Source organism: Athene cunicularia, assembly GCF_003259725.1.
Source record: "Athene cunicularia isolate RWA chromosome 3 unlocalized genomic scaffold, athCun1 chr3_part1, whole genome shotgun sequence".
NCBI classification, from domain to species: Eukaryota; Metazoa; Chordata; class Aves; order Strigiformes; family Strigidae; genus Athene; species Athene cunicularia.
Genome location: NW_020799097.1, coordinates 54541626 through 54554670, shown reverse-complemented (window position 1 = coordinate 54554670; position 13045 = coordinate 54541626). Strand labels below are relative to the sequence as shown.

The 13045-nt window shown below is 40.4% G+C and overlaps 1 protein-coding gene across 1 annotated transcript in view; it reads right to left on the bottom strand.

The window, feature by feature from the left end:
* Nucleotides 1–2700: 2700 nt before the first annotated feature.
* SLC35F1 (solute carrier family 35 member F1) overlaps nucleotides 2701–13045 on the bottom strand; it is a 235020-nt gene continuing 224675 nt past the window's right edge. The window contains exon 8 of the mRNA XM_026845819.1: nucleotides 2701–6851. Coding sequence (XP_026701620.1) covers nucleotides 6627–6851 — 225 coding nt within the window. The 3' untranslated portion in view covers nucleotides 2701–6626. The remainder of the gene's footprint in view (nucleotides 6852–13045) is intronic.

The following is a 13045-nucleotide window of genomic DNA, read 5'->3' as shown; positions in this document are numbered from 1 at the left end:
TCACTATTCTGTATGCAAAGTGTCTCTAGTGTTGGTGGTCTAATCGCTTAGCGATGCTCAGTGATCATGTAGACTCAGCACATGTTCATTATCCATCTCTGCTTTGATAAGGTCTCAAATAAAAAAAGGTCCTGTATTTATCCATGGTAAATCCAGTATTTTGCTCTTGACAAACATATACGTTTCACATGGGAAGGAGGGAAAGATTTCATACTGATAATTTTGCTGTTATGTTAAAATTGGATTAGTCCACTGCTATCAAGATGTGCAAAATAAAATGCAATAGTTAGTATAATATTATAATTAATATAATAATAGTTATAATAGTATACTGTATTTGGCAGTAAGGAATTAATAAAAAAGATGATCAGGGTAGCACTTGGCAATCGCCTGAGGGCATTGAATATAACAAGGATTCACAAAAAAAAAGTCACCTATAGCTCAAGGTTATAAATCAAAATCTAAGTAGAATAAAATTTATAAATCCAACAAAATCAGCTTCACTTAGTCTCAGTTTACAAATATTTGTATAGTATATAGGACTGTCAATATCTACATTCCTAAAGAGCTTCTGCAACATCAGATTATCCATAAAGGGGTAAATTCTGACCTCATGGAACTCTGTGCATTGTTTTCAATTAAATAAATGGAACTTATAGGATAAGAAAAAAAATGCCCCCAAATGATAGCAAATGTTTGCTTTTACAACAGAAAGGACTGCAGAGAGTGCTGACTTTTCATTTTGAGCCTCAAGATTTACTTTGAGCCAAGTTTTTTTCCCTCTTCCTGGTTGCTGTAAGGTAGCAGTGGTAGCAAGGGGCTCCTCCTTGCCAAGGGAAATGCCGGTAAGAGGCACAGCGGTTCCTCCCTGCACCCCACGGAGTAACCTCATAGGAGGGGCCACAGGGCACCTGTGGTGTTTTCCAAGGCTGTGGAGGCTGCTCCATGCCAGTCAGCAATGCGGCCTGAAGAAACACTGCGGGCCTTTTACTGAAACTGCAGTGCAAGTTACAACATCTGAGGGTTACAATTTACAATGTTTGAGGGTTACAACTGGCTTTTTGTGGTCAATTTGTGGGTTTTTTCTCCGGTTGGTAGCTCACAGCCAGTCTGCAACTAATCACTGATGAGTGATTCCAGCCCTATGGAATTAATATCCTCCATATAGCAGGAATTTTCATTAATCAGTACCACAGTCCATGACCCTGCACTTCAAATTGGAGGAGGATGACACGGCCAATGCTCTTACTCCTATGTCATCATCACTGTGGTGGCATTGGCATTTGGTACCCACTTTGCAATTGCTATGGGAACCAGTCTACGGCCGCGCAAGCAGAGGCGTTCCTTTTTTACAAAGGTTTTTGTCTTAAACTGTGGAGCAGACTTAACAAAACAACTTTCAGAACTGTAAAAAGCATTGCTTCCTTCTTTCGATGACAGCATATTTCTATTAATTGTTCAGCTTTGGATTTGTAATATTGAGAACTAGTTCTAAATAAACAAAGGGAGACTGGTAGGTTCAAGATGACTGAGTGTCCTTCAGTATTGAAACATGTCTGATTTAAGCACAGAAAGATCCATTAATGCCTATTTATGATCTATTTTTAGCATAATTCCAAGCAATTACCATTCACATGACTCAAACACCCAGGCTGAATTCTAGCCAGGCAACAAAAGGAGATTTCTGCAATGCTAGAGAGACTCTTGAGCAGATTTGGAGGAAAGTACAAATCAACTGTTAGCATGATAAAGCCATGCACACTCAGTTTCTGAAGCTCTTGATAACTTAGGAAACATTCGCACTGGAAAATCAGATATAAACCATCACATTGGTGCAGCACTGCTGCTTTGTCATGTCTGGGGCTCCATGCAGTTACGGTGCTGGGGAGAGGCTGGAAATGAGATCACCAGTCTCCATTCCCTTTTCTACTCTCATCAGTGAAGTATGTGAGAAATACTTACGCAATTTCCCGTGGAAACATCAGGCAAAGAGAGATGGACAAATGCACATACTGGCACTCTTAGAGGTGAATACACGTTCACAAAATCCCTTGATCTCACACACTCAGAATCTTCCTTGCCTTTCTCTCTATGTGGACTTTAAACAAACTAAAGTCTCATTTCTTTCTTTCCCTAATTCTGCTCCTCCTGAAACTCCTTTTCTCCCTGATGTCTTATTTTTGTCTCCATCCTTTTTTTTTTTTTTTTTTTTTTTTTTTTTTCTCCTGTTTCAGGACTCTGGCAGCACAGGGCATAGCAGCTGGGAGGGAGGGCTGGGCAAGGCAGCTGCAGACACTCAGTAACCTCTGCCAGATAAGCCCTTCAAGATCATACAAGTGCATTGCCCCAGATTAATTCTAGCCTGATTAATCATTTCTGGAAGGTGCAAGGGAGTACTCTTGTGCCCAAATGAGGGCAATAAATATCAGGAGCTAGCTGTAGGGCAATGGCAGATTAAGACAGAGGGTGCACAAGGAGACCCCTATCCTTCTGGAGTTGCACCTGGGGGCCAGGCAAGAAACCCAAGGGTGCCTATGGCACCTGTACTACTATACCTTGGAAGAAGTAGGTTAACCACCTCACAAGGGAAAGAAGTCCTTAGCTCAGCAAAATACTATGTCCTGCAGACAAGATTTATACTTCAGAAAAATCATTTTAGGCTAAGAAAGCAGAAAGGAAAGAGGCAAGGAAACTAATAACCCTGCTTTCATAAAGCATTTAATTTTTTTATTTGAAAACATTGTACAGGCATTACATTGCCACAGCCAGTCCATATAGGTGCATGCAAATATCAAAATGGAGAAAGGTTTGTTCAGCTTTTCGATGCAGGATTTGGGGTTGGGATTTTGTTCGCTTAATTTTGGTTTTGGTTCATATTTCCATCTGCGGTGTCAAGATTAGTGTGCTTTATTATGGCATTTAACAATAAAATCCTACCCATGGGGTAAAATTTATATTTGTAGCTAGCTCAGGAATACTAAATGGTTTTTTAAAAAAAGGAAAGAAAACGATACTACACGCTTGTCAAAATGTTAATAGCACAAGTTAGCAATCTCTACACTATACATTGAAACTTCTTCTTATGACACAGTGGTGCAAAATTTTCAATTGCTTGGTCTATCGTTGTGTGTTTTGAAACTTTATAGCTGGAATGAAGACAAAGTCTGTCTCCCAGTGAAGGTTTTAATCCAGTAGCAGAAAATTACATCAGTCTTGCTAAGGGCTGCTCAGGGCCAGCAGTATACAGAGTTTCAGTTTGTTCAGGCAAGGAGCTATACAGAACTAGAGACGTCCTACGCAACACAGAGAGTAGCTGCCGGTTAGATAGCTGAACCTTTGCTGGTGCATACTGAGGTCTCAAACCGCAGAAAACAAGCAGGTAGTAGTAATGTTTTCCTTTACTAGAACTCAGTTTTTCAGTCAAGACAGTTACTTGTAAAGCTATACTACTGTTTTTCTTTGAGGTCCATCCAGCACTAGCACTGGTGCTAGTCCAAGTATTCACCCTGTTGAACGGGAGACACAGATAGTGAAGCAGTCCCACGTTGCACATCAGTCTCCTCCTGTGCAAGTACCACAGGGGATGGTGGCTGGGTGCAGGGTGCACACCAAAACATTCATAACTTATTTCGGCACAAGAGAGCCTTTTAAAATAGCCTATAAAAACTGCTTCAGATGGATGGCACCTCTCAGCCACCCGCTGATTGCAAAACCCTTATACGTGGAAACTCCCAGACCAGTGCCTTGGCCGGGAGATGCCTCCTGCCCAGCTGTCTCTGAGAAGACTCTTAACAAACATCTACAAGTTAGTGTCAGAAAAATGAGGAGGGGGAGGCAGAAGGACTACAAACATTTGGCTTAAAAATAAATACTAAAAATGAAATCAACCAAAACAATTATGCAAAAGGAAGGAATTGTAAACATGAAACAAACACACACGCACGCAATCCTCAAGGTTCTCAGACCAACACAGGGACTAACGTTCAGAGAAAGGTATTTAATTGGTATAAAAGGTAGCAAAAAAGACTGAGATGACATATGCCCGCCAGTGTGTCTCCGGGTACCTGAGGGAGCTGTGGTGGTTGTAACCAGAGCCCTTGCTCCTGGGGAATGTATAAAACCCACCTCAAGTTGAAACTCTCCCAGGGCTTGACCCAAGGATGCTTGCTGGCCCCTGTGCATGAGGACTTCACCCAACCATGCATTCCCCATCTGGGCTTTCACCCCACAGACCTTACTCTGAAATATTAGGTAATCCTGCTTGTGTGTTTTTAAAATTTTTTTCTTTGAATTCTGTAGGATTTAGTCTTTCCTTAATATCCTCAGAATACAGACTCTGTTTCACTGTGGGATTTTTTTTTTTTTTTAAATCTCAACAGTTAAGAGAAAAAAGCTCGGAAATATGAGTGCTAAAAAGATTAAATAAAAAGAGGGCAGGGAAAAAAAGATCACACATTTGTTATGAGTTTAAAAGCAAGTCATATTAACCAAAGCTTTTGGGCTGGTTTTGGGCATGACTCAGTAATACTGCAGACCCTTCCCTCAGCTGCAGCAGGTTCATGGCAGACAGCCTAAACACAGTGGGACAGAAATTACCTCTTCTCCTCCTTCACAGCAAGAATAAGATACAACATACTTCTCCTGTTCAATAGCATTTTGGCATTTGCCACTTAATGTGTAGTATGCATACATACTTCTCCCAGTCTGCTTCAGGGAAGTCCCTTCTATATTAAAGCAGAACAGGACTATAAAAGATGAATGTTACCTCAGCAGAAATTCATCCTGCTTGGTTGAACTGTGTGGCCCTTCTAATCTCCAGAGTACAGATTGATTTTTTTTTCCTTTTTTAAATAGAAATAGGTAAGTTGTATTTTTCAAATATGAAGGCCTACATTTTCACTTGAGACAGACTTCTTCAGCAGAATAACATTCAAATCAAATTCACCTTCTATGCCCACAAGCAAATCAACCCTGCATAAACTCAATTTTCAAATACAATGAATGTACACACACTTTTACAGCACTATTGTGTACTTCTTAAATTCCTTCCTTCTGCAGATCCTGAAGCATTTTAAAGTAACTTGGTCCCATAGCACCCCTGTGAGGGTGTAGGTAAAATATCATTATTCCCATACATGCATATTGAGAAATTTCAGCCACACAGAAGGTAAGTCATGCCCAAGGATCATGCAGATATGTGGCAGATCTGTGAATAAAATGAAGCTTTCCTTGATCCCTCTCCTATCTGTTAGATGTAAGATCATGCCTCCTTCCTTAATTTTAAATTAAAAATAAATGATGGATATTGAAATAACTATTTCTTTTTACTGGGCTCTCAGAAGAGTAAACATACAAGCAGAGATGGATTTTTCATGGTGGTGACTAAGATTTCCCCCATTCTGATAAGGCTTCTGGAGCAGAAGTTCAGTTGTGGAGCACACCCTTACTATTTTCACATGCCCCCTGGAATGTAAGAAAACTGCTGAATTCTTCTGCTAGTTTTGTAGATAATGAAAAATAACTGGCTGCACCCTGCCAGTATGAACGCCTTTGTGCTACACAGCAACACCAGCAGATGGTCCAGTCTTTCTGCTCATTAATTTCCTACTTAATCTTCCTGATTTTTACAATTTGTGTGGTTTGGTGAAAAACTGTCACATTTCTAAACAGCTATTGTTAGATTAATGAACCACAGGAGACTAAGCAAACTGGAACAGCAGAATGCACCCTCGATGCACCGAGTATCTAAAGTAAGTGCCCTGATCCACACGATATGTCATCTTACCATGGAGAGGTACAATACATAGGAAACTAGAAAATGCATTTTTCTTTTTACAGATTAAAATTTAAAAAGTAAGAAATCTGTGTGAAATCACGACTACAGAGAAACTAACTCCCTGTCACCTGATGCAGAACCTCAGCCGCTAGGAAATCTGCCATGGATCATAGAGAGGTCAATGCTTGAGTACTTCACTTCTGCAAATATAGAAAGGCTAAAATGCTCGCCTTATACCTATTCCTAGAATAGAGACGGATATTGTAAGTTGTCCCTTCTCTGGATTCATGGAACAGATTACCTAGAAAGGGCAACTAGACAGCACAGATGAATTCATTGTCTTTCCCTCACCAAATCCAAGGTGCTAGCAAAAATGTGTCAGGCTGTTGCTACCATGAGTAACCCATCTATTTTGTGCAAACAAACAAATCTTAGAGAGAAATTAACAGTGACTGCACAAGTGTATTTGCTGTAAAAAGGCGGCTTTTCCACAACTGGTGTGGTTTAGGCATAATATCGCTCAGTGGGTGCAAAAACACCCTTCTATTAATCTCTTCTTGTCATTTCAGCTTATATATTGAGTATCTTTCACGGGTAGTTTGACATTAACTGATTCATATCCAGCAGTTTGTATTGCAAACATACTGCTCATATCGTAAACGAGGGACTGTCATCTCCTTGCAATGAACACCCCGGAACAATTAATTTGTATTTTTATGAGCTTTCCTTATTTGCTACCTTGCAGCTCACCGGTGTAACTGCACCTGGTAAATACCTTTCTCTATGCACAATACAGAGATAATGGATATACGAGCTCCACTGAATCATCAGGTGATCAACAGCCCTGGGTTTAAGCAACTCTAACATGAGGCTCCTCTTCTGTCTCCTGCCCCAGGCTGGTGTATGTTACCGAAGGCTCCAGCTGGCCGGTGGCTGGCAGGTCGACAACAGGTCCTGAAGGGTTTCGAAACTGCTTGTACACCCGAGGATCCTGGGCTACGTAGGTGGACGTGGAGGAGTAGAGCACCAGCCCAACAAGGATAGTGAAGAATGATAACAAGTAAAGTCCTGAAAACTAAGCAGAAATAAGAGTCATTAGATACAGCATCAGTCACCCTGAGCTCATGAAGACCCCCATACACGGGTGGGCACAGATATTTCTTTTGGCACGCTCCGCACAGAACAAACCTCTCTGTGACTGGGATGTCTACTTTTTATGGAAATATCTCTCTGAAAGTGGATTTGCTCCCATCAACTCCCCTGTCTTTCATAACCAACAGCTAACTGGTGCCTTTCCATGGCCCAGGCATAGTAAGTATTGACCAGGTGGGACTTGGGAAGGCTGGGTTCTGGTCACAGATCCAAAGCTGATTTTGTCATGCTTTTAGACAAACCAACTACTTCTCTGAGTCCAAGTTTCTCTAGCTCCAGTGTGGGGTAATATCATCTACAGCTGTCTGACAGGTAGTGGACAAATCTGAAGTTAATGACAACCAAACCATATGTCTGTGAAGTATAACATACCATTGGTAATATAAAAATATCATTAAATAAAAATTTAAATAAGCATTTAAAACATATATTTAAAAATATATATTTCAATAAAGACATTTAAAAAGCCACCTCTTGCTTCTAAAAAGAAAGCATATGCTGGAAGATTTCATGTGAATCTGAACAGGATGAACTTCAGCTGTGAAACATACTCTGGGTTGACCTCAAGAAGTTTGAAAGTACGTATGGAGGGTAGTTAACTGAAAGCTCAAGTATATATGTTTTGGCACACAGCTCCACTAGGTCAGAAGTCAGCCTGGATTTTCTGACATATCCAGACTCAGTGTTCCTGGACTGAAAATACAACACAAATAACCTTTTTGCAATACGTTAGTCCTTGCAGATAAAGGTAAAGGCAGGGTTTCAAAAGAACAGACCATTGGATATTAGCTTTAGATACTGGGTTCCTGCTATAGGGGGACACAAAAATGGGTTTAAGCCCATATGACCTGTCTCCTGATCCTAGACTATAAGTTATTTCTTCTGGCATGCTCTGTGTGAGAAGCCATGAAGAACAAATTGCATAGCCAGCTTGTTAGTGAGGATATGGAACTGATTTGTATTCAGCAGGACTTTAAAAAGTGCCTGTATTCTGCAACTGTCAGGGATCTGTATTTGAACATCAACAACTAGCTGCCACCTGTTATTAGCTACTTCATGAGCTACTTTACTATTTTACATAAAGCTGTCTAAGTCTGGTTTTTAATCCTAACCTACTATGCTTTTGGTGGATGTCCAGTTTGTTTTCTCTGGTTCACTTTAGAACATGACAAAATGGATAGACTGGACTGTATTATCCTGGAAGCTTTTTAGCAATTCTGTCTTTTCTATTTAAAGAAATAATCATTGTGGAGAAAGTAAATTTTATTTAAGCTAACTTTGTGGTGATGTTAATTAGTTGTCATTTAATAAACCTATAAAACCTGCATCCAACTTCCTGCCTGAGCAAGCATTTGGCTTTTTTACAAAATCCACGGTATCTTTGAAAGCTTTGGACATATAACCCATGGTGATATATCTGTATGTGGTTTTGTTTCCCACAGCTAGTATGCATATTTCAGAGGGAAAGGACCACAATGAGGAAAGTTTAAAATGTTCTAGAAGGATTACAGGGTGGGAAGAGTTCTACTTTTCATTAGGTGTTAAATGCTTTTTTCCAGGAAATGTCACCAGGTGTTCAAGTGTCATCTGACAGTATGATTTGAACTAATCATCCAGCTGTCCCACCAGCCACAAAGTTAGTGTTGAGCCTCAACCTGCGTCTGTTGAAGGATTCCTCCCATGTGACACAGCTCTGAAAAGACTGTTTAGGCTTAGATCTCCCCCATGTGGCAATCAAACCCAAGTCAACTATTTCAAAGCATTTTCCCATTGATTTTTTTTTTTCCCTCATTTTCAGTTCAGTTTTTCTCTCAGCACTTCCCCCATCATTTCCTCTTTGCATGGGAACCTGAAGTCCTACTTGGAAGCAGTAGGCTCAAGTAAGCTAAAGCAAAACTCGGGAGCCAAATGCATCTAGTTTCCCAAACTGGGAACTGGTTCCCTAGTTTCCCACTGTCCCTTCCATCTCACCTTATGCCTGAATTTCTTACCCCAGCCAGCCAGCTGGCTTGCTCCACTGTATAACCAAAGCACTAGATTTGTGATTGCCTTGTGTCCTGCTGTGAGGAATCTGTGGGGCTTCCAGCAGCTAAATGTGCCCTTGTTCTTGCTCTAGGAGCTGCCCAGCCAAAACCAATTCACTTTCAGTTTAGTTCATGGCTCCAGCTCTACCATACCCCCTTTCTCCTGGCCATTCCTCTCTGGGGCTTCCTGCCAGTGGGCTTTTTCACTCAATAATACTCCCTCCATGGCAGTGTCCCACACTGTGGCAGCTCTCCAGCCTGGGAGAAAGGGTTTGGGCAAAGCTGGGGAAAATCTAAACAAGGGCCTGTGAATCATTTGTCTTTGGTATCTATGCACAGCTACTGTACAGAGACCTAGATCCTGACAGTCCTATAACAATTGTATCTTTGCCTTCCTCAGAAACAAGTTAAGGTTCAGGCTAAATTGTTTTCTGCAGCAGCTGTCTGCAGCACTGAAGTAGAAGGGTTGTTAATAAGGTTAATATAAGAATATATACTGTAGGTGTATGAAAAAAATCACTGGGTTTTGTCAATATTCTGTCAGATTGTCCCAGAGCCCCTTGAAATCAATGTGTATTTTCCTCCTATTAAAACAGCAGTGAATCCAGCAGTGTGATGGGAGGATGCAGACTCAGTTCATCAAATACAGAATTTATTGCTCACTGTACTGTGTTCCTCTGACTGTAGCCGATATCTTTGTATTTTATTGAAGATAGGATTTTCAGGCATACTCTACTGCTATGTCTACATGTAGGTTTTAAGTTTCTTTTTTATCTTGACCTGCAAACCTCATCTGCTGAGATTCACTATTAACAGATAGCAAAAGAGAAACATTCAAAGCCAGCAGAAAGAGCTATTCCTAAGAAATTGAGGGAAGATTATTTTTCATTGCTACTCTTTACACAACTGCAGTACAAAACTGCAGGCTCTCAGGAAGTGTGTAATTCCTCTCTTTGGCTAAAAAAAATCTACTTAAGAATGATACTGTGCTTAGTTTTGCTGACTTACCTCTCACTTCATACAGAAACATATTTCTAAGAAAAAAGTGTTTTTAAAATATCTAGATCTCCAAATTCCACTTCCCTCCATACTAAACAGGGTAACTGTAACATGCTCAGAGTAACATAGTCAGAAATTGTTTAGCTCAGATTAGCTAATGGGTGTCACACACCTGTTTTGCCAATTATCAGGCCTAGCATAAAGGACACAGCCAGCATAAAGATGAGCCAATAACCAGATTGTATTTGACACAAAAGGGTAAGTACATGGATGATCACTGGGGGTACAAACAAGTCAATCAGGTTATATATAATCAACATAAATCCCAACGATCCCAACAACAACATTGCACGACCAACAATGGGTGGAATAAACAGTGAAATATAGTCTCCTATAGAAGGGATGGAAGACAACCAGGTCAACAAGCCAAACACATAAGACCAAGAAAGCCACATAATGAATTTCTATAGAGCCCACACCTGACTAGAGCCCAGTCCCAGGGAGGCAGGAGGTCCTTCCCCAACAGAGAACTCTGCACAGTGCATCCACCTCACAGACAGACACTGCCCCTGCCTGCAAGGGGTCCCAGCTTTTATCCCTCAGTGGGACACCTGACCTTTGGTTACTTAATGCAGACACCTGGGGCTCATTTACCCAATGGCTCCCCCTGCCAGGCCGGCCCCACCCTGGAGGGGAGCCTAAAGGTAAACTGACCCCCCCTTTGTGAAGGGCTGTGGGAATCACCCATATGTCAACCTTAATTTGGGGCTTGGGGTTGAAACCCCAGCATTTCAGCACCCTAGAGTAAGCAACCAATAAAATAACTCATGTTTCTATATCATTAAAAAATTTTAGATTGTGTATCTACACATATAGGTACATATGTATATAAGCTTGCTTATCATGTAGTTTATTGAGACACCAGATGACTTTGTGATTAAATCAATGACCTAATACTCTCACATCCTGGGATTGATTTTCAGCCTATGAATTTCTTTTGTGAATCAAAATAATTTTAGAAGACCCTCAGTTTTTTACCCTTTTAAAAGAGACAGTACACGTCATTACTGAATAAAGATGGGTTTACACAATAAAAATGGGAAATAGGGATATTATCCTCTGAGGAGAAGGCAGAAACCTCCTTTGTAGAGAAAACCTAAATGTCTTAGTTATAATAACATTTCATCACCAATATGAAAGGCACCCTCCAAAACTTACTGAGTAACCAAATAGTTAAATCAGATCTCACCATGGTTGCTCCACTCAGACATCTGGGTGTCTAGAAATACTTTCCCAATCAGAAGTATTCAATAGGGAACACACAATGATATTTACAAACATTAAAAAATTAGGAAAATATAAAAAACATGTCTTCTCTAGACATTATTTAGTACCTGTGGTGAAAATAGCTTACCCTAAACTACCATTAATTTTCAGTGTATAAAAACCACATTTTAGGTGCCTGTCAATTTGAAGATAAACACACAAAGCAAAACTCAGATGAATGTAACAAGGTAACATGCATAACAAGATTTGCTCAGTCTATCAAAACCCACACTGACTCTGGGTGAGTGGACGTTTCTGGTATTTATCTAAGAGATGTTCCTTGGGGACCCAGTACTTCCTGCCAGCCAGGCTTAGCAGAAGAGCTAACGGCATCTGATGGCTTAGCTGCAGGAGCAGGGGTCTTGATCCTTGCTCTGGTATGTGCTGCTGCAGATCCCTGACAGAAAAAAACTGCAGCAGTTAAGGTCTAGCTGACCACAGAAAATATATGGTAAATCAGTCTGACTTTCTGTTATCCACACACAAGGTCTTTTACATTAAAAAAGAACAGAACCCAAACTTATCTTCAGTGTTTTGGGGTCTTTTGGTGTGGTGTTTTGTTTTTGGGGTTTTTTTTTTTTAAATAAAATACAACAGTGCTGCATACAAATGTGGATGAAGTTTACAAAACACACTTGAATTCAGTTTATAGAAATTATTTTTGTTCCAAGTGAATCAAAATTATCTATTTTGGGAGTAAGTCCAGCATCACAAGATTTCTAAGATAAAGAAGATGAGCACAAAGGCATCTGAAAACTTAAGGGTTTAAAAAACCCGGAAAGAACTGCTAAACCTCTCAAAATTTATTCTCCACTTGTTCTTATCCTCTACTTATTATTATTACTCTGTGCAAAACTTGTCTTTCATATATCCTAAACTATTATGGCTAAAACATTTCTACTATTTCCACTAGAGATTCTTACACTTTAAAGTAATTCACTTGAAAAGGTAGGTGCAAAAGAAACTTCTTGATAGGGAGCAACCACTGCATCCAATTTAATCGTCTTGAATAGTGGTAAGATAGTAACAACAGAAGAATAAATAAAGAAAAGCTGTTCGGAAGGCAATAAATTCATGCCTGTGTCCAGAGAGAGGAGTCGTTCGTCAGTACACAGATCATGACTTTAAAAAGGAAAGCAGGAAGAATGGGCATAGAAGAATTGCTGTATCAGAACTCGGAAACACTGCGCTGACTGACTGATTGCTGCAGAGGGAATTTGCAGACAAGTAGTTTTGACTGTCACAGATGTCCACATTCACGTTACCACTGACACTAGGGCAAAACAATATCCAAAGTACAAAGACAAGACAGATGTAAGCTGTCTGGGGGGAGCGTGATACAGGTGTTTTGCATCGGGGCTCTCTGTGGTCTGGTGCATTTGCTGCAGGCAATGTGAGGCCAAACTTCAGGAGTTCCAAGAGCTCTCAGCTGAGTCAACTCACAAGACAGGTGCATGAAGGAATCAGAAGGGTGAGCACATCCTAAGTCGTCAAATCCAACCCCCCATTACTGCATACAGTCAGATCACATATTCCATCTGGCAAATACACCCTGTCCTCCTGCAAACATTATTAGGGTTTTTGTCCAGTCCCTGCTAATTTATTTGAAATCTGTTCTGGAAACTCCCTGCTACAATAGCAAAAAAATCCCCCTGATTTCTATTCCAAGTTTATGCATTCTCAGTTTCCACCCATATGTTCTTATGTGTTTAGCTCAAATAATTCTCCTTTCCTCCCTGCTAATTTATTAATTTATATATGTTGAGGT